The 27,001-nt window shown below is 46.7% G+C and overlaps 1 protein-coding gene across 1 annotated transcript in view; it reads right to left on the reverse strand.

Moving 5' to 3' along the window:
- Positions 1-26,297, reverse strand: part of LOC149431630 (uncharacterized) — a 46,519-nt gene extending 20,222 nt beyond the window's left edge. Inside the window, exon 1 of the mRNA XM_089665454.1 lies at positions 23,413-26,297. Coding sequence (XP_089521580.1) covers positions 23,413-23,821 — 409 coding nt within the window. The 5' untranslated portion in view covers positions 23,822-26,297. The remainder of the gene's footprint in view (positions 1-23,412) is intronic.
- Positions 26,298-27,001: the final 704 nt, after the last annotated feature.

Here is a 27,001-nt window from a genome sequence, read left to right on the forward strand (position 1 = left end):
ATCATCTATCTATTATCTATCTATCTATCTATCTATCTATCTATCTATCTATCTATCTATCCATCCATTCAGTCGTATCCGACCCTTGGTGATTGCACAGACCGTCACTCGTAAGCGACTTTTTCCATGAATTCTCTTAGCAATTATTTTTACAGGGTAGGTTGCCAGGTCTTTCCCCAACCCCCACCACGCAGGAGATCCCGCATGGCCAGGGATGAAACTAGGACAATAAAAACGCATTTCAACATGCAGTATATATATATATACAGTTGCAAGAAAAAGTATGTGAACCCCTTGGGATTACGTGGAGTTTTGCATGAATTGGGCATAAAATGTGCTCTGAACGTCATCTAAATCACAGCAATAGAAGAACACAGTCTGCTGAACATAATACTACACAAACATTAGATGTTGCCATGGTTTAATTGCACATAACATGTAAACATTCACAGTGCAGGGAGGAAAAAGTATGTGAGGCCCTCGCTTAATGACTTCTCCCAGAGCTAATTGGAGCCAGGAGTGAGCCAACCTTGACTCCAATCAGTGTGATGATATTGGATGGGTTGCTGGCAGCTGTCCTGCCCTTAAAAAACACACACCTGTTTTGGGTTTACTGGTTTCAAGGAGCACTGTATGATGTGAACCATGCCTCGCAGAAAAGAGCTCTCAGAAGACCAACGATCAAGAATTGTTGACTTGCATGAAGCTGGAAAGGGTTACAAAAGTATCTCCTTGAGCCTTGATGTTCATGTGTCCACGGTAAGACAGACTGTCTACAAATGGAGAAAGTTTAGCACTGTTGCTACTCTCCCTAGGCTTAGTCGTCCTGTAAAAATGACTGCAAGAGCACAGCGCAGAATGCTGCATGAGGTAAAGAAGAATCCCAGAGTGTCAGCTAAAGACCTACAGAAATCTCTGGCACATGCTAACATTTTTGTTGACACATCTACAATAAGGAAAACATTAAACAAGAATGGAGTACATGGGAGGACACCACCGAGGAAGCCATTGCTGTCCAAAAAGAATATTGCAGCACGTTTGAATTTTGCAAAAGAGCACCTGGATGTTCCACAGCACTACTGGCAAAATATACTGTGGACAGATGATACCAAGATTGAGTTGTTTGGGAAGAACACACAACACTATGTGTGGAGAAAAAAAGGCACAGCACACCAACATCAAAACCTCATCCCCACTGTGAAACATGGCGGAGGGAGCATCATGGTTTGGGGCTGCTTTGCTGCCTCAGGGCCTGGACGGATTGTTGTCATTGATGGGAAAATGAATTCCAGAGTTTATCAAGACATTTTGCAGGAAAACGTACGACCATCTGTCCGCCAACTGAAGCTCCGCAGAGGATGGGTGATGCAACAGGACAATGACCCAAAGCATACAAGTCATTCAACAAAACAATGGCTGCAACAGCACAGAATACGCCTTCTGGAGTGGCCCAGTCAGAGTCCTGACCGCAACCCGATTGAAATGCTGTGGCATGACCTTAAGAGAGCGATTCACACCAGACATCCCAAGAATATTGCTACACTGAAACAGTTTTGTGAAGAGGAGTGGTCCAAAATGACTCCAGATCGTTGTGCAGGTCTGATCTGCAACTACAGGAAACGTTTGGTTGAGGTTATTGCTGCCAAAGGAGGGTCAACCAGTTATAAAGTCCAAAGGTTCACATACTTTTGCCTCCCTGCACTGTGAATGTTTACATGTTATGTGCAATTAAACCATGGCAACATCTAATGTTTGTGTAGTATTATGTTCAGCAGACTGTGTTCTTCTATTGTTGTGACTTAGATGACGTTCAGAGCACATTTTATGCCCAATTCATGCAAAACTCCACGTAATCCCAAGGGGTTCACATACTTTTTCTTGCAACTGTATATATCCCAAAAAATATTTTAAGGTATAAAACCTCAAAAACAAACTGCACTGTGAGTATATATATGTGAATCAAAAAAATGTACACATATCTCATAACATGCTGCCACATTGAACTAAATGTAGAAAATATCGAAATAATATTCTATAAAATATACAAAATATTAATGCGGCGCTTAATATTTAATATATTCTATAGAATATTATTTTGAGATATAATATATATATATAAATTTATGGAAATATATTTTTAAATATATTGAACACAAGCAAACTTGTAGCATTTCAAGTATATGTCAATATATTTGGGAAGAATATTTTTAAAATACTGTATATTTCAAATATATTTTTCTTCCATATGGGATGGCTGCCCTAGCGAGAGGGAAGGGGTTCATTCTTTTTGCCGCCGCTCCCGGGGATTCTTGGTGGGCTTTATGGGTCTGACCCACTGGTCCTGTGGCATTATAAAAGGGAGAGGGGTTCGGATCTGTTCTCTGCCTGGGCAAGTCGATCGCTAAAAACACCAGCATCTGGATTCTGCCTCCGTCAGGAATGGACTCCTACCCTTGCAGGTATGCTGGGGCAGCCACAGTTGTAGGATCACTTAGGAAAAACGGCTTGCTCTCTGGAACGGTGTCTGCTGTGTTTCTTTAGTAAAGCCCAGAAACGTTTTCATGTCTGGTCTGAAGTTTTTCGAAGGGGTGCAAGAAAGTAACCGACGCACCACACATAGTCTTCTGCAGTTTGGGTCAGTTAAAGCACATTGGGGTGTGAAGTCATCCTCTACAAGGCAGTTGCCAAGAGTGATGGAAGTCTGATAACCAGTATAGGCAGCCTGTCGTGAGAAGTGGCACCATTGATAGGTGGGGTGTCCTCTAGAGTTGCTCCTGGTGCACCCTCCCTGAGTGGACCTTCTCCCATTGCAACTGGAGCAGATCAGCACCATAGAGGTCCTCAGGTTACCAGGTCTTTCTCCAACCCCCACCATGGAGGGGTTGGGGACTAGGCCAATAGGTACGGAAGAGGAAGAAGAAGAATTAACTTCATGCACCTAGGTGCATGGAGGGACCGTGTTCTGTCCCTGGGAGTGTGGTGAGGCTGGATGGGTGGAGTGGGCATAGGCTCAGCGTGTCCCCCCAAAATGCAAACAGTTACAGTCAAGGTGTGCATTGGGACCAGAGAGTTAATGGGAGTCCAGTCATTGACTCACGATGTGAGGCCATCTCTACGTTGGAGGATCAGCTTAAGGTTCAATCTCCCTGAAAGCGGTCCCCTGCCTTGTCCCAGGCCATTGATGAGCAATACACAGCAAATAGTATCCCATGTGTAGGGCAAATGACCCAGTCCTCAGTGCCTAGTATAGAACCCACAAGAACCCACCCCCAAGGTGGATGGATCTCTTGGTGTCATCCTAAATTTTAGCATCCGACGGAGGCACGCCAAGAGGACCTCTTCCCCTGCACTCAGGCTCCAAAGGAAACTGATCACTCACCTTATTACCCTGGAACATGGGTGGACTGACCATTTTGGAACTGCCCGAGGGCCCAGGGTCAGTAGGGGGCCCCATGAGATGCTTCTGGTACCTTTCATAGGATTTTTTGGGTGTGGTTTGAGTGTGGGCAAGGACACAGGGGCCCCATGATCCCCTATTGCTGGGGTCCCCATGAGTTGTCAGTCTGCCCCCAGCCATGGAATCGATGTTCCCGCAACCTCATCACTTCTCCGGGCTCCTTCTCCCCGGGACTATAGTTCTACATTTGGGTGGAGATCACTCTGCCTAACAGTTTCGGCATCCTTCAGTGCAGGGAACGCTCCAGCACCCAGCACACCGCTGCCATTCTGCATATTGCTGGATGCCGGACCCTGACACCCTCTTAGTGGTGACACCTGGTGCAGAGGGCCCCTGTCTGGGAAGGTCAGAAGTCTGATGGATGGTCTATTCATGCTGGCTACTGGGAGGTCTATAGTTGCTTGGGTGTATCTATCGTTCCTGGGGGGGTCTATTGTTCCTGGGGTATATCTATTGTTACTGCTGTGGATCTATTGTTGTTGGGGGAGTCTTTTGTTGCTGGTGAGGGTCTTTTGTAGCTTGGGTGCATCTACTGTTCCTGGGGGGGGGGATCTATTGTTCCTGGGGTATATCTATTGCTGCTGGGGGTCTATTGTTACTGCTAGGTATCTATTGTTGCGGGAGAGGGTCTTTTGTAGCTTGGGTGCATCTATTGTTGTTGGGGGGGTCTATTGTTCCTGGGGTATATCTATTGCTGCTGGGAATCTATTGTTTCTGGGGGTCTACTGTTGCTGGTGAGGGTCTTTTGTAGCTTGGGTACATCTATCGTTCCTGGGGGGGTCTATTGCTCCTGGGGTATATCTATTGCCGTTGTGGGATCTATTGTTACTGATGGGATCTATTGTTGATGGGGATCTATTGTTGCTGGTGAGAGTCTTTTGTAGCTTGGGTGCATCTATTGTTTTTGGGGGGGTCTATTATTCCTGGGGTATATCTATTGCATCTGGGGGGTTTATTGTTCCTGCTGGGAATCTATTGTTGATGGTGCGTCTATTGTTGCTGGTGAGGGTCTTTTGTAGCTTGGGTGCATCTATCGTTCCTGGGGGAGTCTATTATTCCTTGGATATATCTATTCCTGCTGGGGGTCTATTGTTACTGTCGGGATCTATTGTTGCTGGTGAGGGTCTTTTGCAGCTTGGGTGCATCTATTGTTCCTGGGGGGGTCTATTTTCCTGGGGTACTGTATATCTATTGCTGCTGGGGGTCTAGTGTTACTGCTGCGGATCTATTGTTGCTGGGGGATAATTGTTGCTGGTTAGGGTCTTTTGTAGCTTGGGTGCATCTATTGTTCCTGGGGGGGTCTATTGTTCCTGGGGTATATCTATTGCTGCTGGGGGTCTATTGTTGCTGGCTGAAGGGGATTTATTTTACTGGTTTTCACATTCCATACAAATTACTTTTGTAAAATGATACTTGGTTTGTATTCTGTAAAAGGGGCGGTACTGGGAGGTGGGTAGGAGATAGAACCAAGGGACAGTACTCGGAAGTGGGTAAGGGGTGGAGACCAGGGGTGACTCCTTGGGGTGCCTGCACCAGGTTTTGAATAGAGTAGGGAGGAGTCAAACCCTGTGCCAGGTTTTTTTTTTTTTTGCTGTTTCCCTCCACTTCCTGTCCAATAGACACAACAGGAAGTTAGAGGAAATCTCCCAAAGTTAGAGGAAATCCCCTCTTAGGCAGGTGTCAGCCTTGGAAGATTTTCCCTCGCTTCCTGTTTTGAGGACAACTCCCAAATTTTAGGATTTCACTTTCTTACTAGGTGACAATGGCCATCGGGACAAAGAGAAGGTGAACCTCCCTAATGGGGACACAGGCAGCAATAAAAACCTAGAGCAGAATTTGTCTGAAATTGGCATTACTCGCTCCATGACTGGTAGTCCATTCTACAGGCTGGGCAGTGGTGGCAGTCCAATGGGCACACCCTTGGTGTGATGATGTCCTCAAAGACCAATAGACACAACAGGAAGTTAGAGGAAATCTCCCAAAGTTAGAGGAAATCCCCTCTTAGGCAGGTGTCACCATTGGAAGATTTTCCCTGGCTTCCTGTTTTGAGGACAATTCCCAAATTTTAGGATTTCACTTTCTTACTAGGTGACAATGGCCATCGGGACAAAGAGAAGGTGAACCTCCCTAATGGGGACACAGGCAGCAATAAAAACCTAGAGCAGAATTTGTCTGAAATTGGCAGAACTCGCTCCATGACCGGTAGTCCATTCTACAGGCCGGGCAGTGGTGGCAGTCCAATGGGCACACCCTTGGTGTGATGATGTCCTCAAAGACCAATGACACAACTCAGTGCCCTCCCCTCCTTGCTGCAGCAGAAGATCATCCTGCAGCTGAGAACATCCCCCGCCATCATCACCGGCACGCGGTCTTTGGAGGTACCATCCTGAACTGCGGAGTAATTAAATTGATAATCGTCTTGTGATGTTTCCGGCACACACCGACCTCCCACAGGTCCCTCACAATTTGGCTTTCTTCAGTAGAACAGCTTCAATTATCCGGCAGAATTTCAAATGGCGTTTTTTTTTTTTTTTTTGTGCTGGTGTTCTTCAGAGGTCGCTTTCATGGCACTGTCAATATCTGTGTAATATTACATTAAAGTGCGGAAAAATGAGGGTTGTCATGGAAACACTGCGTGATTAACTGAGTATGAATTCTGTCAGAAAAGTAGCGCAGCCACTTTAGCTGGTGAAATTTCGAGTCAAGAGCCCATCGGTGTCAAGGTGGAGGAGCCTCGCGGCCAGTGTCAGATCGCAGTCTCCTCTCTCCGACCCAGGAACGTCTCCGCCGGATCTTCCACATTCTTATGAGGAGAGTCCACTGATGATTGCGATGGTTGGGAAGAGACTGAGATTAGCATTCAGGGCAGAGGAGAGAGAAGCTCGGAATCTTCTTCTCATTAAAAGATTCCAAAATATTTCTTGTTTTATTCCCAACCATAATGATTCAAATCTAAGATAGGTGTGGCCTCTATACGTTTGTTGACCCAGGCTCAGCCAAGGCGAGGAGGCACCTTAGTCTTCACCAGAGCTCCCTACAACGGTGATGGGCTGGTGGCCTTAGTGACCCCTGGGCTCCTTTGCTGCGATATGTCACAAGGACATGGCCCCCAGAATCGTCCCACCAGGGGACGGCAGGAACTCAGTGACTACAATGAGGAGACAGGGTAATGGCACTGCCAGGAAAGAATAGCTGCCACCCATTTAGAGGTTGAAACAAGAGGCAATAGTCATGGTTCAGGTAGAGGTCAGGGCAGGCCGCAGTAAAGACTAATCAGTGTCCAGGCAGAAGTCGAGGCAGTCAGCAGGCAAGAGTAGTCAATGTCCAGGCAGAAGTTGAAGCAGTCAGCAGGCAAGAGTAGTCAATGTCCAGGCAGAAGTCAAGGCAGTCAGCAGGCAAGAGTAGTCAATGTCCAAACAGAAGTCAAGGCAGTCAGCAGACAAGAGTAGTCAATGTCCAGGCAGAAGTCAAGGCAGTCAGCAGGCAAGAGTAGTCAATGTCCAGGCAGAGGTCAAGGCAGGAAGCGAAAAGAAAAGGTGGTGTCTAGACAGAGGTCAAGGCAGGAGGAAAGAAAGAAGAGGTGGTGTCTAGACAAAGGTCAAGGCAGGAGGAAAGAAAGAAGAGGTGGTGTCTAGACAAAGGTCAAGGCAGGAGGAAAGAAAGAAGAGGTGGTGTCTAGACAAAGGTCAAGGCAAGAGGAAAGAAAGAAGAGGTGGTGTCTAGGCAGAGGCCAAAGCACAAGGAAAGAAAGAAGAGGTGGTGTCTAGGCAGAGGCCAAAGCACAAGGAAAGAAAGAAGAGGTGGTGTCTAGGCAGAGGTCAAGGCAGGAGGAAAGAAAGAAGAGGTGGTGTCTAGACAGAGGTCAAGGCAGGAGGAAAGAAAGAAGAGGTGGTGTCTAGACAGAGGTCAAGGTAGGAGGAAATAAAGAAGAGGTGGTGTCAAGACAGAGGTCAAGGCAAGAGGAAAGAAAGAAGAGGTGGTGTCTAGACAGAGGTCAAGGCAGGATGCAAGAAAGAAGAAGAGGTGGTGTCTAGACAGAGGTCAAGGCAGGAGGCAAGAAAGAAGAGGTGGTGTCAAGACAGAGGCCAAGGCAGGAGGAAAGAAAGAAGAGGTGGTGTCTATACAGAGGTCAAGGAAGGAGGAAAGAAAGAAGAGGTAATGTCTAGACAGAGGTCAAGGCAGGAGGAAAGAAAGAAGAGGTGATGTCTAGACAGAGGTCAAGGCAGGAGGAAAGAAAGAAGAGTCCCAAACAATCAGTAGTCCGTGAGAAGATTCTTGTTAAAATGTAATGACTGTTGCCTCCCTTCCACCATCTCTTGGAGTTGGCAGCTTCAAATTTTGGAATTTTGAGTTCAAAGGTCAGACCACGGCTATAAAAGTTAACACATAACCCCCCACCCCCCAGCCTCTCTGAGATCAAGTTCCTCTCACGCAAGGGAATAGACCTTGTGTCCAGATCTCCAGAAACAGTGGTAATTACTTTGAAGCTACTGCCACACCATCTCTCTCCATAGAGCCAAGTGCTCAGGCTTCCGGGCTTCCCCAAGGTTTGGGAGAGTATCAAGGGGCCCCTGAAGACAGAGGTGGAATAACTGTTTGTGTCTTCTTTAGACTGTTCCTAAAGTGGATCTAAAGGCTTCAGGTTTTTTTCTATGCATAAAGGTAAAAAAAACTGTTTAGCAGTCCCCCCTAACCCACAACCCCAACACTTAACTGAGCCCCATCCTGATCCAGCAACCACGAGAGCCTTAGTGCTCCAGGGACTCTCACTCCTGATTGGCTGAGGCAGCGGCAGGGACCATGGGCTCCCGCTGCCGTCAGTCACAGCCAGTGAACCAATCAGGAAAGGGAGGGGGTGGGGCCGAGCCTCAGCTCTGTGTGTGAATGGACATGCAGAGACAGGGCTCAGGAGCGTGTCTGCTCGGGTGCCCCCTTAGCAAGCTGCTTGCTGTGGGCGCACCTGACAGGAGGGAGGGACCAGGAGCGTGCCTGGTCAGGTGCCCCCTTAGCGAGCTGCTTGCTGTGGAGGCACCCGACAGGAGGGAGGGGCTAGGAGCCCCAGCGGGGCACCCAAGGAGAGGAGGATCTCAGTGCAAAACCATTACAAAGAGCAGGTAAGTGTGACTTGTTTGGGGTTTTTTTTGTTTTTTTTTTAAACAAGACTTTAGTTTCACTTTAATTTCTCAGGTATCCAGGAGACGGATGGGCAAACAGGGAATTTTGATCGGGAGTTTTGATTTTCCAGAAATTTCAGTTTGGAGATTTTGGTGCCATTTTTCCATTTTACTGAAATGCATTGCAGTCAATGGGAAAGGTGAAATCAAGGTGGTTGTCGGTGGTTTCTAATGGGTGGAATAGGCTTGAAGTGGCTTCTGAGCATTAAAGAAGCTCATTTCACCTATCTTGGACCTGTTTTTGGCCCCTCATCTATCTTGGACCTGTTTGTAGCCCCTCATCTATCCTGGACCTGCTTGTGTCCCCTCATCTATCCTTGACCTGTTTGTGGCCCCTCATCTATCCTCAACCTGTTTGTGCCCCTCATCTATCCTGGGCAAGTTTGTGGCCCCTTCATCAGCCTCCGTAGTTTATGATTTATTCTCAGTAGGAAAAAAATGTAAAGTGACAGAACACAACAAACACACCCCTCAAAAAAACCCACAACCACCTTAAAAAAAGAAAAAAGAGACTTCACCTAAGCTGCAAGATAGGTGAATTGAGAGTTTCTGCTTAGATGAAATGTCACCAAGGTCAAAATTGATAATTTCTCTGCAAAATCGATCAGTCCACCAATCCCTCATCAGAAGCACCTTTTCGGCACCCATCCCTCATCAGAAGCACCTTTTCGGCACCCATCCCTCATCAGAAGCACCTTTTCGGCACCCATCCCTCATCAGAAGCACCTTTTCCGCACCCATCCCTCACCAGAAGAACCTTTTCCGCACCCATCCCTCACCAGAAGAACCTTTTCTGCACCCATCCCTCATCAGAAGCACCTTTTCGGCACCCATCCGTCATCAGAAGCACCTTTTCCACAGCCATCCCTCATCAGAAGCACCTTTTCCTCACCCATCCCTCATCAGAAGCACCTTTTCCTCACTCATCCCTCATCAGAAGCACCTTTTCCTCACCCATCCCTCATCGGAAGCACCTTTTCAGCACCCATCCCTCATCAGAAGTAACGTTTCCTCACCCATCCCTCATCAGAAGCACCTTTTCTGTACAATCCCTCATCAGAAGCACCTTTTCCTCACCCATCCCTCATCAGAAACACCTTTTCAGCACCCATCTCTCATCAGAAGCACCTTTTCCACACCCATCCCTCATCAGAAGCACCTTTTCAGCACCCATCCCTCATCATAAGCACCTTTTCAGCACCCATCCCTCATCAGAAGCACCTTTTCTGCACAATCCCTCATCAGAAGCACCTTTTCGGCACCCATCCCTCATCAGAAGCACCTTTTCCTCACCAATCCCTCATCAGAAGCACCTTTTCCTCACCCATCCCTCATCAGAAGCACCTTTTCCTCACCCATCCCTCATCAGAAGCACCTTTTCCTCACCCATCCCTCATCAGAAGCACCTTTTCCTCACCCATCCCTCATCAGAAGCACCTTTTCCACACACATCCCTCATCAGAAGCACCTTTTCAGCACCCATCCCTCATCAGAAGCACTTTTTCCGCACCCATCCCTCACCAAAAGCACCTTTTACCCCCCCATCCCTCATCAGAAGCACCTTTTCCGCACCCATCCCTCACCAGAAGCACCTTTTTCCGCACCCATCCCTCATCAGAAGCATCTCTTCCGCACCCATCTCTCACCAGAAGCACCCTTTCCTCACCATGCTGGCTTTCTCAGTTCATCCACAATCAGCTAAACATACTGTCTATAAATATTGAGGATTTCCTTGGCTCCTTTTCATGTTGAATGTTTTACTGTTATAGCCTGTTGTAAAAAGTCGTCTGTTTACTTGGGGTGAATTAATGAGCAGTGACCCCTTCCTTAACAGAAAGTTAATCAAAGTTTCAATCAGACAAAGATGGCCTGAAAATGATACCACGCCTGCTGCTCATAGTGCTCTGGGAGTCCTTTGTCATCTGGAACACAAAGCTTGTATGCAGCGCAGTAATAGCACAAGCAGAAAAAAAATAGATTTCAAAATAACTAAAAACTGACCCTTTGAGGATTAGGTTTAGCAGTAGAATGGGGGAAGAAAGGAACAAGAAGCAGCCATTACTTGGCAGCAAGGCTTACACTCCTTTGTTATTTGTGCTTTATCTGCATGAAAATAAAGCTCCTAGCTCTGGGGTCCAGGCTTCCTACCTCTGTGATTGGGAATGGAACATGTCACAGCTATATTCGGATCTAATGTCCTCTTGCTGCAGCCATCATTTCCAGCCCTCGAGGAACTAGGACAACACCCTTATGATGGGTAACTGCCAATCTGGTTAGATTTTGACCCCTCTGTGACTGGAAAGGTGAGAGAAAGTTGACACCATAGCCATCATGTGTCCTCATCCCCCTGGAGCCACCAGGAGATCCCCGATAGTGGGGAGCAATACTAATCTCATAAGGAGATACTCACTCCTATTATCTTAGTGTCAGGAATGGACTCACCATTAGTGATGGGACTCATCTGCCGTGTGGGCTGCAGTACCAGGGCTGGCCAGCGGGTGCTCTCAGCAACCAGAAGCTCACTCCTGCAATCAGCCATCACCTGAGGCTGATTGCAGGAGGTGTATTTAAGGAATGGCCAGACCTGCAGTCAGTGCCTTGGTGTATGTTTCCCATGAGCCCCTGTACCTGCATCCTGTCTGCTTCCTGCCTGATCCTGACTCTGCTTTGATCCTGACTCTGAATGAACTCCGCCTGTCCTGACCTCGGCTATTCCTGACCACTCTTCCGCTCGCTCCTGGTACCCTGTTTGCCCGTTTGCTACTGACCCGGCCTGCTCGACTACGTTTCGATTTGTATATATAGTTATCTGTTGGAGGTTGGGTTGTTTGCACTGTGTTATGTTTACCTTGCACTGCGTTTGTGTTGTTTAGTCTTTAATACATTGTCTTGTTTACTCTATACCTGAAGTCTGTGTTTCCCTGTGTCAGTCCACACACCTCTGGTCATACCCGGAGCCCTGACACTTAGAAAGTGATGGAGCTACTGAGCAACTAACACCTCATGCTACGGCGGGTGTATCAGTGCCTGGTGCAAGAACAGAAAGAACTGAAAGCTCCAGCAGATAGAGTGGGAACGTTTCAGAGGCTGGATAAGGGTGAGAAGATGCAGTCAGGAGAAGTGGCATATCTACTTGCTTCAGTCATGCTGAGCTGGGACCAGCCAGGGCCCCTTGTTGCTCTAGAAGCCAACCCACAAGGAAAGGACATTGGGGTGGAGATGATCCCTGAAGTAGTGTCAACGTACAATGAAACCATGGAAGCAATCTAGTCAGTGTTTTCAACGTTACCAGCTCTTCAGTGAAGTGCTGAATTCGTTATGGGCTTGCCTTGATAGGGCAAGTGAATCCAGCTACCGCTGTCTTACCATGTGATTTGATAGGGGGAACAGAAGGGATTCCATTAAAGAAGCTTTACCCAAAGAATACCCCAATCACCCCTGAGTGGATGGTGAGGACCAAAGCTCATCTCTTGAAATAGTGGGAGATATTCTCCAAGAATGATTTTGATGTAGGGTGTACAAAGAGTGTCCAGCACCTGATTCATCTTCAGAATAAAAAGCCCTTTGGGAAGACATCGCAACGGATTCCTCTTGGTGATTTGGAAGTTCTCCAAGAGCAGCTGGCAGAGTTGAAAAAGATTGGAATCACCCAAGATTCACTGAGTTTTTATGCCTCTCCCATAGAAGAAGAAGAATGGCTCCTTAAGGATGTGCACTGACTACTGCACCTTCAACAGGAGGTCTATTCTTGACCACCCCACGGATAAAGGATGCTCTACGATGTCAGGGGTGAAGTGCTTCAACACATTGGAGGAGTGGATATTATCAGATCCCCATACACTCGGAAGAAGAAGAATGATTCCTTAAGGATGTGCATTGACTACTGCACCTTCAACAGGAGGTCTATTCTTGACCACCCCATGGAAAAAGGATGCTCTACGATGTCAGGGGTGAAGTGGTTCAGCATATTGGAGGAGTGGATATTATCAGATCCCCATACACTCGGAAGAAGAATGATTCCTTAAGGATGTGCATTGACTACTGCACCTTCAACAGGAGGTCTATTCTTGACCACCCCATGGAAAAAGGATGCTCTACGATGTCAGGGGTGAAGTGGTTCAGCATATTGGAGGAGTGGATACTATCAGATCCCCATACACTCGGAAGATCAAGAGAAGACAACCTTCCATCTCCCCGCTGGGGCTCTACGAGTTTAAAAGGATGCCACAAGATTTGTCAGGAGCTCCCATAACCTTCCCTTGACTCATGGAGCAAATGGTGGGAGCCACAAATCTGATTGAGGTGTTGGTGTAACTGGATAACACCATCGTCTTCGGCAGAACCCTGCAGGATCATATGGAACACCTGGAGAAGGTTGTGAAGAAATTCCACAAGGAGGGGTTGAAGTTGTCCCTTGATAAGTGTCTATCAGCCTTCTGTTAATTATCTCAGACACATGGGGGTGGATTTAATAAAGGCAAATAGGCTGTGAACTTTACAAGTGCATTTGCACTCATTTTCCCCAGAGCTTAATTAATGTGGTAAAGCTGTGCTGATTTCCATTCTCCAACCAAAGTGCAAGCAAAAAAGATTTTTTTAAATTTTCCTTGCACCTGATTGGGTATTCTTTACAAAGTGAAGCTTTACCAATTTACATTTACTAAGAAAAATAAGTGCAACTGCATTTGCAAAGTGCACAGTCTATTTGCATTTAGTAAATCAACCCCATAGTCCTTGCTTAAGGAAAGGCCACTGACCCCCAGTAAATTGGAAGCCATCACAACTGGTATCTGAGTCCGGAGTGGTCTCACGTATAATAGGTGGGTGTACCCCTTGAGAGATATATATGCTTTAGCATGAGGGACCTTAGAGATATACATTTTTATCATTTTTTGTCCTCCCACAGCCACTGCCTTTTTCTGCCCCCACACCTGCCCTGGGGGTGGCATTGAAGGAGATTGGTCCCAGCTACCTCTATCTCTGGATTGTGTGGATCCTTGAAGTGTATTGGTGAGTTTTGTTATGCGCTGTTGCACAATTTTAATTTATTTTTGTCACTTTATTTTTGACAATTAAACATATCTATCTGTCATTTTTAACAGCGCTTCCCTATTCCTTTTGAAGAACCGGGGTCGCCGGCGAAACACGTTGAGGCATGTAGCCCATGATGGAAGCCTACCCATCCAGCACAGAACTGTTTAAAATTGGTGGTTCTGACTGTGGTGGTTCTAATCAATACATGGGGATTTTGGGATATTGCTGATGTCTAAGCAATGGAATTTTAAATTGTTAATGTTTCTAAGCAACTATGACCTTGTAATAAAGCTGGGTAAAAGTTTAGTTCTGGTCTGTGTTCTGGCACCCAAAAAATTCATCTTTTTCCTTTACCCTCTCTTTTACTATACAGTATTAAGGATGTGATGCCCCAAGTAACCCATATACAGTATATAGTATATTTATTTTATCGCATGCCTGACCTGGAATTTCTTACCTTGAAATGGGAAGCTGTGGAAAGTTGAAATTCGAGGTCATGACAGATAATCCGCTGACGTACACTCACCACAACCAAGGTAGATGCCACAGGACATAGATGGTTCACTGTCCTATCTGTTTTCCACTTTGGCCTGTAGTATTGTCCAGGAGTAAGAAACAAAGATGCTGGTTCCCTATCAAGGAGACTCTAGGACTCAAGGAGACTATGATTGTCAAGGGAAGTACCAGAGCTGAAGCCATTGGAATCACTGCTGCAGGTGTTCCCAAGCTCTACTGTGGCCACTTTAAAATATGAGGTGGAGACCTGCCTACTCTATTGAAGAAAGACCTACAAAAGGATCAAGTGGAAGACCCTCTGTGTAGTTTGACCCTGAAAGCCCTGGAAATTGGACACTCAGAGCGCTTTCTAATGAGCTCTTCAAAAGAAGTATGCCTGGTTTACAAAGCATGGGACTGACTACAGCTGTATGATATGTGGGCTACTGAAGGAGTCCCTTGGATGAACCCAAAGACAAGTGGCAATTGATTCTACCAGAGAAGCATAGAGAAACAGCGTTAGCTGTCTTACATGGTGACCATGGTCATTCAGGTCCAGAGAGGACTGTCAAGTTAGTGAGGAACCGGTTCTACTGCCCTTGTATGCAGGCCAAAATTCAGAGTTACTGTCATTCCTACATATGCTGCATACAGGGAAGGACGTTTAAGGTGGCCCACTGGGGCAACTCTGGGGGAAAACATCAAGGACCCATGTTGTTGGTGTGAAATTTACTTTTGCCTAGAACCTGATTCGAATAGACAGAGAAATGTCCTGATGGTGACAGATCATTTCAACCATAATTCCCAGGTGTTTCCAGTGAAAGACCAATGAGCATTCACAGTGACCAAGGTCTTGGTGGAGAAGTTCTTCATTCACTATGAATTTCTCACATGAATCCATTCTGATCAGGGAAGAGATTTTGAGAGCAAAATCAAGAAACTGCTAGGTCTGTTGGGCGTTCAGAAGTCCACAACGACCCCCTATAATCCACAATGGGATGCACAGCCTGAGAGGTTCAACTCATCCCTTCTCAACACACTTGAGACTCTTACAATGAAGAAGAAGCAACAATGAAGCAGGCACATTTCTGCAGTCTGCATACATACAACAACACAGAGTATAATGCACCAGGATATTCTCTGTACATGCTCAAGTTTGGGAAAGAATTTCAGATTTTCTTTTGGCACCTCTATGGATAGGGCATTTATTGCATCCCTCAGAGGGTATGTGATCATATCAGAGAGAACCTAAAGATGGCTTATGAGAAGGACCAAGCCACATCAGACATCCAAGGCGAGGTCAATGGAATAAGAGGAACCTTGACTTGTTAGAGTTATACAGTCTAGGATCTACAGCCAGATGATTGAGCACTTCTAGGAAATTTGGGTGTCCCCAGAAAACACAAGCTAGCTGACTAGTGGAAACGTAACCCCACATCATCTGCAAGCAACTGTCTGGTTTGTCAATGTGCCAGATCCATCCAGAGGGGAAACCAGGTCCACTGAAAGCCTGATATTGTAATCATCTACCTGTGGGAGAAGCTGTTCGAATGCCTCAACAACTGGTCCATTCTCTAGCCAAGCATCCTCTTCAGGGCAGAGATCTGTAACAATATTATGGTCTTCTCCACCAGCCATGGAGGAGGAAGACAGGAAAAAAGAGGATGTCTGTATAGACTAAATGTGGCCAACTTTGTCCACAGATGCACCTCCATTTACCTCTGCTACCAAGACTAATTCGTAGACCCTTAGGCTTGAAGTCTCTTAATTTATACCTGTGAGGCAGAAAGACAGGAGGCGCTTTCCATTCTATCAGATGAAGAGGAAACAGAGACCCCTCAGCTACCCCCTGAACCTGTTGAAGTGCCCTCAGGAGAAGGACCATCTAAGCTAAAGGAGCCAAAAGGTCAACACGCCCCTTAAAAAGACTGAGCTATGACTCCCTAGGCAAAAGTCTGGAAGAGACTGTCCACAGCCCGAAGGTCCCAATAGATGCTGGTACTTTTTGCTAAAGCTTTGGTTGAAAATGACTCTGACACACCTTGGTGGGAGATTTCCCTGGCTGAAATATTTGTTAGAAAATGTGTTATAGGATTACATTAAATTTCCAATAGGCCTGTTTAGTTGAATATTAGGGTTTTGTATAAATGTTCTTGTCTGTGTATTTGCTGGACCCCGTTTCTTTGGGGACCAAAGGCTTTTGATGGGGGGAGCACATAGACAGGTTTTCAGCGATTACAAGCGCGTTTCCCTGTTTGTAAGCTTTGCTCCTTACCTGAGACACAAAGAGACATAAATATTCTGTCATGCTGAGCTACAGTGACATCTTGGGAAGACTATGAACAATGTTTGGCTACGGAGTGTCTTCAACTCTGAGGGTGGCTATTTTGGGTTACCCAATATATATTCTGAACAGATTGTTAGTAAGAGAAATGGGTTGCTGTGCATCTTGGAGTGACAAGAGCCTGCTGGGAGGAACTGAGACTTGTGGGTGGGTGTTGTAGTCTCCAGACAATCTTTGCATCAGATCAGCAATGGAATTACGCATGTCATCATGACTGGAGGCTCTCTGTAGAGGAAAAGAACGCTCTGTTCCTGGGCTTGAAGCACATTTGGTGAAGACAATGAAAGAGACAGACAGGCTGTTAGCAGAATGCTTGCCACTGCTTTAGGGACAAGAGGCAAAGTAGCGGACATCTTTTGATACAGGAGAATGCCACAGATGCTGGCTGGTGCTGCTAAATTTGCTGAGCTGTGGTAAGAGAACAGAGGGGACAAACTGTCACCCCAAGAGTTGGTGGGAGGCTGCTGGCCAAACACCATTACATCCTACTAAAGAAGAACAGTATTGTTTGCTAGGGACACAGTACAGGTGCCTATACTCGGGTTCAGAGGAACTTCAAGCGCACCATCTTTGGATCTGGGCCCCAACATACTGGCTAGTAGGAAAAGGGTTTGACAAAGATTGCTGAACTATAATCTTAGCATTCTTTCTAGGAAGGACATGGGGGGTATATCCTATTTACTACGTTTTATAAATTTGTTTACCAACTGTACACTTTTTTTCTAATATTTTACTTATTTGTTTGAGGGGTTATTGTCATTTCTCTTACTTTCGTTATTGCAGTATTACATACATTGTTGAAAAAAATATCCCCTCTTCACACGTGTATAGGAGAGTGTGGTGCTGCTTTCAGAATCGTGGACTCTGGGAACGGGGGACCCAAGAAAATAGCGGCTCCTTTGGGGGTAAGTGCTATAGAAGGAACAGATTTTCTCTTCTACCCACCAGAAAAGTGAACTATTCTGGCTCATCCTGATACCTGAAATTCAGCTAAAATATCTGAGTCCATTGGTAGCAGTTGCTTGTGTATGTGTATGCAGCAGTTGCTTGTGTATGTGTATGCAGCAGTTGCTTGTGTATGTGTATGCAGCAGTTGCTTGTGTATGTGTATGCCAGCGCATAGCAAGCAAGAATTGTATGACAGAAATACGATGGCATCAGTCACACCGCACCGTCTATGAAACACGAAGATTGGAGACTTGTCAGACAAAAAAAAAAACTAAAAATAAATCTACAAGTGGCACGTGGTTTCCTTTTCACATACCGAGAATAAAAAGAATATAAATATAAAGAATAAAGACATCCAGAGAGCGGAGAATGACACATCCAGTCCACCGAGGAATACAGAGAATCCTCACACACCTGACCCATTTATATTGAATATTTCAGACAGATCCCTCTAATCTGGAAAACAGGACACTGGAATCCGAGGAAGAAAATGGAGGAATCCGTTCAACATTCAAGGAGGGAAAAAAAACACGACCCCCAACATAACCGACCACTGGACATGACCCTACAGTTCTGTACATAGAACACTACCCCCCCCCCCTACATAACCGACCACTGGACATGACCATACAGTTCTGTACATAGAACACTACCCCCCCCCCAACATAACCGACCACTGGACATGACCATACAGTTCTATACATAGAACACTACCCCCCCCCCCAACATAACCGACCACTGGACATGACCATACAGTTCTATACATGGAACACTACCCCCCCCCCTACATAACCGACCACTGGACATGACCATACAGTTCTATACATGGAACACTACCCCCCCCCCTACATAACCGACCACTGGACATGACCATATTACAGTTCTATACATGGAACACTACCCCCCCCCCTACATAACCGACCACTGGACATGACCATAATACAGTTCTATACATGGAACACTACCCCCCCCAACATAACCGACCTCTGGACATGACCATAATACAGTTCTATACATGGAACACTACCCCCCCCCCCTACATAACCGACCACTGGACATGACCATAATACAGTTCTATACATGGAACACTACCCCCCCCAACATAACCGACCTCTGGACATGACCATATTACAGTTCTATACATGGAACACTACCCCCCCCTACATAACCGACCTCTGGACATGACCATAATACAGTTCTATACATGGAACACTACCCCCCCCCCAACATAACCGACCTCTGGACATGACCATATTACAGTTCTATACATGGAACACTACCCCCCCCCTACATAACCGACCTCTGGACATGACCATAATACAGTTCTATACATGGAACACTACCCCCCCCCCCCAACATAACCGACCTCTGGACATGACCATAATACAGTTCTATACATGGAACACTATCCCCCCCCCCCAACATGACCGACCACTGGACATGACCATAATACAGTTCTATACATGGAACACGCCCCCCCCCCCCCCCAACATGACCGACCACTGGACATGACCATAATACAGTTCTATACATGGAACTCTACCCCCCCCAACATGACCGACCACTGGACACCATCATGCTACAGTTCTATACATAGAACACTACCCCCCCCCCCAACATAACCGACCACTGGACACCATCATGCTACAGTTCTATACATAGAACACTACCCCCCCCCCCCAACATAACCGACCACTGGACACCATCATGCTACAGTTCTATACATAGAACACTACCCCCCCCAACATAACCGACCACTGGACACCATCATGCTACAGTTCTATACATAGAACACTACCCCCCCCCCCAACATAACCGACCACTGGACATGACCATAATACAGTTCTATACATAGAACACTACCCCCCCCCAACATAACCGACCACTGGACATGACCATAATACAGTTCTATACATAGAACACTACCCCCCCCCAACATAACCGACCACTGGACATGACCATAATACAGTTCTATACATAGAACACTACCCCCCCCCAACATAACCGACCACTGGACACCATCATGCTACAGTTCTATACATAGAACACTACCCCCCCCCAACATAACCGACCACTGGACATGACCATAATACAGTTCTATACATAGAACACTACCCCCCCCCCCACATAACCAACCACTGGACATGACCATAATACAGTTCTATACATAGAACACTACCCCCCCCCCCCCAACATAACCGACCACTGGACATGACCATAATACAGTTCTATACATAGAACACTACCCCCCCCCCCCCCCAACATAACCGACCAATGGACATGACCATAATACAGTTCTATACATAGAACATTACCCCCCCCCCCCCACCAACATGACCGACCACTGGACACCATCATGCTACAGTTCTATACATAGAACACTACCCCCCCAACATGACCGACCACTGGACATGATCATAATACAATTCTATTACTCTCTATACATAGAACTCTACCCCCCCCCCCGCCACCCACATGATCCACCACTAGACACCATCATAATACAATTCTATACATAGAACACTTCTATTACTCTCTTTACATAATACACTACCCCCCCCCCCCCCCCACATGACCGACCACTGGACACCATCATGCTACAGTTCTATACATAAAACACTACCCCCCCCCAACATGACCGACCACTGGACACCATCATGTTACAGTGCTGTACATAGAAAACTACCCCCCCCCCCCAACATGACTGACCACTGGACACCATCATGTTACAGTTCTATACATAGAACATTACCCCCCCCCAACATAACCGACCACTGGACACCATCATGTTACAGTGCTGTACATAGAACACTACCCCCCCAGCATGACCGACCACTGGACATGATCATAATACAATTCTATTACTCTCTATACATAGAACTCTACCCCCCCCCCCCCACCCACATGATCCACCACTAGACACCATCATAATACAATTCAATACATAGAACACTTCTATTACTCTCCTTACATAATACACTACCCCCCCCCCCCCCCCGACATGACTGACTACTAGACGCCAACATAATACAATACAAAGACATAGGTTTTCTCACAGGGAAATTCATCAATAATTAACTATTTGGGGCCAAAGTTTGCATCTACATACATAGAACACTACCCCCCCCCAACATGACCGACCACTGGACACCATCATGTTACAGTTCTATACATAGAACATTACCCCCCCCCCAACATAGCCGACCACTGGACACCATCATGTTACAGTTCTATACATAAACACTACCCCCCCCCCCAACATGACCGACCACTGGACACCATCATGCTACAGTTCTATACATAAACACTACCCCCCCAACATGACTGACCACTGGACACCATCATGTTACAGTGCTGTACATAGAACACTACCCCCCCCCCCAACATGACTGACCACTGGACACCATCATGTTACAGTTCTATACATAGAACATTACCCCCCCCCCAACATAACCGACCACTGGACACCATCATGTTACAGTACTGTACATAGAACACTACACCCCCCCCCCCCACATAACCAACCATTGGACACCATTATGTTACAGTACTGTACATAGAACACTACCCCCCCAACATGACCGACCACTGGACAGCATCATTATACAATTCCATTACACTTGATACATAGAATACTACACCCCCCCAACATGATCCACTACTAGACACCATCATAATACAATGCTATACATAGAACACTTCTATTACTCTCTTTACATAATAAAATACCCCCCCCCCACATGACCAACCACTGGACGCCATCATAATACAATTCTAGTACATTCTATACATAGAACACTACACCCCCCCCAACATGACCGACCACTGGACACCATAATAATACAATTCTATTACTCTCTATATATAGAACACTATACCCCCCCCCGTCCTCATGACCGACCACTGGACACCATCTTAGTACAATTCTATTAAACTCTATATATAGAACACTATACCCCCCCCCACATGACCGACCACTGGGCGCCATCTTAGTACAATTATATTACTCTCTATACATAGAACACTATACCTCCCCCCCAGCATGACCGACCACTGGACACCATCATAATACAATTCTATTACGCTCTATACATAGAACACCCCCCCCCCAACATGTCCGACCACTGGACGCCATCATAATACAATTCTAGTACACTCTATACATAGAACATTACACCCCCCCCCACATGACTGACCACTGGACGCCATCATAATACAATTCTAGTACACTCTATACATAGAACACTACCCCCCCCCAACATGACCGACCACTGGACACCATCTTAGTACAATTATATTACTCTCTATATATAGAACACTATACCCCCCCCCCCCACATGACCGACCACTGGGCGCCATCATAATACAATTCTATTACTCTCTATACATAGATTTTATGTAGGTCTTCTCAAAGGGGAATTCCCTGATAATTTAATATTTGGGGCCAAAGGCCACATTTATTTTTCTATGTAGATCCTGCGTTTCCAGTGAAGTATCTGGAACATCTGAGATGTGAGCCAATTTCTCTTTGCTGTCACCAGAGCCCCATGTTTGGTGTCTCTGTTTCACCTGTTAGGATGGATGACCATATGATCCCACATCCTGAGCTGTCACGCAGACATTTAATTGGTGTCACACTTGGAGATGCCAATGTCACATGCATGCATAGTATCAGATGAGCCCACCATGACATCTCCGCATGCATAGTATCAGATGAGCCCACCATGACATCTCCGCATGCATAGTATCAGATGAGCCCACCATGACATCTCCGCATGCATAGTATCAGATGAGCCCACCATGACATCTCCGCATGCATAGTATCAGATGAGTCCACCATGACATCTCCGCATGCATAGTATCAGATGAGCCCACCATGACATCTCCGCATGCATAGTATCAGATGAGCCCACCATGACCTCTCCGCATGCATAGTATCAGATGAGCCCACCATGACCTCTCCGCATGCATAGTATCAGATGAGCCCACCATGACCTCTCCGCATGCATAGTATCAGATGAGCCCACCATGACATCTCCGCATGCATAGTATCAGATGAGCCCACCATGACCTCTCCGCATGCATAGTATCAGATGAGCCCACCATGACATCTCCGCATGCATAGTATCAGATGAGCCCACCATGACATCTCCGCATGCATAGTATCAGATGAGCCCACCATGACCTCTCCGCATGCATAGTATCAGATGAGCCCACCATGACCTCTCCGCATGCATAGTATCAGATGAGCCCACCATGACATCTCCGCATGCATAGTATCAGATGAGCCCACCATGACATCTCCACTGCCTTTCTCACTCTCTGACCCCCTGCCAGCCTCAGCGTGGGGACGGGGTGGGGGGGTCACCAAGCTGTAACACTTTTCTCAGAACCCCAGACCTAACCCAAATCTGGACTAATCTAACTTAAGCAGAATTTTCAGTTCTCTTTGGACATGTGAGGTGATCAGAACCACCCAAAGCAATAAAATGCTTCAATATATGTAGGATGTAACCGGTAAGAGGAACATTTTGACATGGTTTATGGTCTGGGAATCCTCCAACTGTGACAGGATCCGGATATTTGTCAGGTTTACTCATAATATTTGGATCCACTGGGATCAATCTTGGAAATGACCATTATTTCATGTATTGTATATAGTATATAGTGCGCTGAGACATGACGTGTGACAAGGAAACACAAATGAAAAGCAACAAATGCAGCGACTAGTAAAGAATATACAACTATGTTGTATGAATGTAAATGTTCTTAGTAGAAGCATGGCTGACATTCTGCTAGATTCTGGTGCCCATAAAGTTGGTGTAAAGTTTTGGCCACATGATGGAACCCAGTGACCCCCATAGTGCCCACAATGGGCCTGCTGACCCTGCTATGCCACATTACGCCCTTTGTGTTATCTGATGCCAGGCTGGAGTGATGTCTGTGCCAGGTCTCCTTACCTATGAAGTCATGGACAAGATCCTTGATGAGGTGGCCAACAATGGCATACGCCACGGCCACCATGACCAACGCCGCCATCAGTAGATAGAGCACGGCCCGTGGCAGGGGTACAGGCTCCTTGGGGGGCGGTTTGTAGTCTTTGTACAGCTGTTCCTCCTCAGTGTCAGGGTAGGGGTAGTGAAAGAGCCTCTCTAGACTGGTGGTGAAGTTGCCCTCAGTCATGCGCTCAGTGCTGGGCAGGTAGGTGGGAGACTCTGGCTCCTGGAGGACACTCACCACTGAGCTGGTTGTTGCCTCCACTGTGTTGATGCCCTGGTGCACCAGGCGGAGGGTCTTGTTGACTCTGGGCAGGATATGGGACAAGAAGGAGCCCCAGTCTCTGACAGCACTGATATTACACAGGATCATATTGGGCTATGGGCTGCACAGGAATCCCTCCACAGCTGGTGAGAGAAGGAGCTCCTCTAAATGTTCCTGGTGCCAGGAGCTGTTCACATGGCAAGACACTGCTACTGCCTGGCATTGCACATGCCACAGGAACTCAGTGCCGAAACCTCACCCCATCCTGGTGTGCCAAGCTGGAGCCACACTGCCCCCTTCAATTTAACCACAAGCCCAACAGTCCAGTCTTCTCTATAGTTCCAAGGTATACAGACCCCCCCAAGTCAGTGCAGCGAGGACCACCCTGCAATCTTTCAGGTCATGGGATACAGGAAATCAGTGCAGCACCCCAGGTCAAGGTGAGCAAAGATCTGAGCAGCCTCCAAGGTCATGAAATCTAGTAGATCAAAGCACACCCCCAAGTCATGAAATCTAGATCAGAGCAGGCAACCCAAGTCAAAAAATCCAGAAGATCAGAGCAGACCCCCAAGTTATGAAATCCAGAAGATCAGAGCAGACCCCCAAGTCATGGAATCTAGATCAGAGCAGACCCCCAAGTCATGAAATCTAGAAGATCAGAGCAGACCCCCAAGTCATGGAATCTAGAAGATCAGAGCAGACCCCCAAGTCATGAAATCTAGAAGAGCAGAGTAGACCCCCAAGTCATGAAATCTAGATCACACCCCAAGTCATGAAATCCAGAAGATCTGTGCAGCAATTAAAGTTATGGAATCCAGAAAATGACTGCAGCAACTCAAGACATGGGGTCCAGAAAAATCTGTGCAGACTCCCAATTCATGGAACCAACATCAGAGCAAAGATTATATCATGGGATCCAGAACAATGCATTTCCAGGTGACTGGATGTAGATGAACAGCTTAGACCCCAGGTCATGGGATCCAGAAAATCTCTGCAGACCCCCAAGTCATAGATCCAGACGATCAATAGAAACCCTAGGTCATGGGATCCAGAAGATCATTGCAGCATCTCAAGTCATCGATTCGAAAGATCAGTGTAGATCCCCAAGTCATGAAGTTCAAAAGATCAGTGCAGACCCCCAAGTCAAAAGGATCCAGAGGATTAGTGCAGCCCCCAGGTTCCAGAAGATTGGTGCAGATTCCTAAGTCCTAGATCCAGAAAATCAGTGTTGCCCCCAGGTCACAGATCCAGAAGGTCTCTACAGCTTCTCAATACTTGTGATCCAAAAGATTAGTGTGGTACCTCAATTCATGGAAGTCATGGATCCAGAATATCAATAGAAAGATCAATAGATACCCTGGGTCATGGAATCCAGAAGTTCATTGTAGCACCCTAAGTCCAGAAGAACAATGTACTACACCAAGTAATAGATTCAGTAGATCGGTGTAGACCCCCATGTCATGCAATCCAAAAGATCAATGCAGACCCCAGGTCATCGGTTCCAGAAGATTGCTGCCAATTCTTAGATCCAGAAGATCAGTGTTGCCCCTAGGTCATGGGATCCTGAGGATCAGTGTAGTACCCCGAGTCTTAGATCCAGAAGATCAGTGCTGCCCCTAGGTCATGGGATCCTGAGGATCAGTGTAGTACCCCGAGTCTGAGATCCAGAAGATCAATGCTGCCCCCAGGTCATGGGATCCCGAGGATCAGTGCAGCACCCCAAGTCTTAGATCCAGAAGATCAGTGTCGCCCCCAGGTCATGGGATCCCGAGGATCAGTGCAGCACCCCAAGTCTTAGATCCAGAAGATCAGTGTCGCCCCCAGGTCATGGGATCCCGAGGATCAGTGTAGCACCCCGAGTCTTAGATCCAGAAGATCAATGCTGCCCCCAGGTCATGGGATTCCGAGGATCAGTGTAGCACCCCAAGTCTTAGATCCAGAAGATCAATGCTGCCCCCAGGTCATGGGATCCCGAGGATCAGTGTAGTACCCCAAGTCTTAGATCCAGAAGATCAGTGTTGCCCCTAGGTCATGGGATCCCGAGGATCAGTGTAGCACCCCAAGTCTTAGATCCAGAAGATCAGTGTTGCCCCCAGGTCATGGGATCCCGAGGATCAGTGTAGCACCCCAAGTCTTAGATCCAGAAGATCAATGCTGCCCCCAGGTCATCAGATCCAGAAGGTTTCTGTAGCTTCCCAAGTCTTGGGATCCAGAAGATCGGTGTGGTACCCCAGCTGTCAGCAATAAGGGCACCCCCCTAGTTCCAGCACCCCGGATCGGAGCGGTGGGTGACACTGATCGGGGATTCCTCCGGTAAGTTGTCGGTGTTTGTAGAGGAGAGAAGAAGCCGGATCAGAGGGGAGCACAGAGAGGAGTAGGAGTCTGCTCTGTGGTGTCGGTGATGGTAGATGAGGTGTCACTGTCATGGGTGTCACTTACAATCCTGGTGTCCCCGCTCCTCATCCTCCTCCCGGTGTCATAGGATGAGGGCTGTTGGTGTCGCTGTATGAAGAGCCGACCGGCGATGTGAGTGCGGAGCTGTCCAGGTGCTGAACTGCTGGCTGAGTCTATGGTGTGAGCTCTGTGTATTGTGTAGTGTGTGCTCTGTGTATAATGTACAATGTATGCTCTGTGTATAGTGTGTGCTCTGTGTATAATGTACAATGTATGCTCTGTGTATATTGTGTGCTCTGTGTAAAGTGTACTATGTGTGCTCTGTGTACAATGTGTGCTCTGTGTATAGTGTACAATGTGTGCTCTGTATATAGTGTGCTCTGTATATATTGTGCTCTGTATATAGTGTACAATGTGTGCTCTGTGTATAGTGTGCTCTGTGTATAGTGTACAATGTGTGCTCTGTGTATAGTGTACAATGTGTGCTCTGTGTATAGTGTACAATGTGTGCTCTGTGTATAGTGTACAATGTGTGCTCTGTATATTGTGTGCTCTGTGTATAATGTACAATGTGTGCTCTGTGTATAATGTACAATGTGTGCTCTGTGTATAGTGTACAATGTGTGCTCTGTGTATAGTGTACTATGTGCTCTGTGTATAGTGTACTATGTGCTCTGTGTATAGTGTACTATGTGCTCTGTGTTTAGTGTACAATGTGAGCTCTGTGTATAGTGTGTGCTCTGTGTATAGTGTACAATGTGTGCTCTGTGTATAGTGTACAATGTGTGCTCTGTGTATAGTGTACTATGCGTGCTCTGTGTATAGTGTATTATGTGTGCTCTATGCACAATGTATGCTCTGTCTATAGTGTACAATGTATGCTCTGTGTATAGT

The sequence above is a fragment of the Staurois parvus genome, unplaced genomic scaffold, assembly GCF_062004578.1.
Source record: "Staurois parvus isolate SC_StPar_1 unplaced genomic scaffold, SC_StPar_1.0 ptg002196l, whole genome shotgun sequence".
NCBI lineage: Eukaryota > Metazoa > Chordata > Amphibia > Anura > Ranidae > Staurois > Staurois parvus.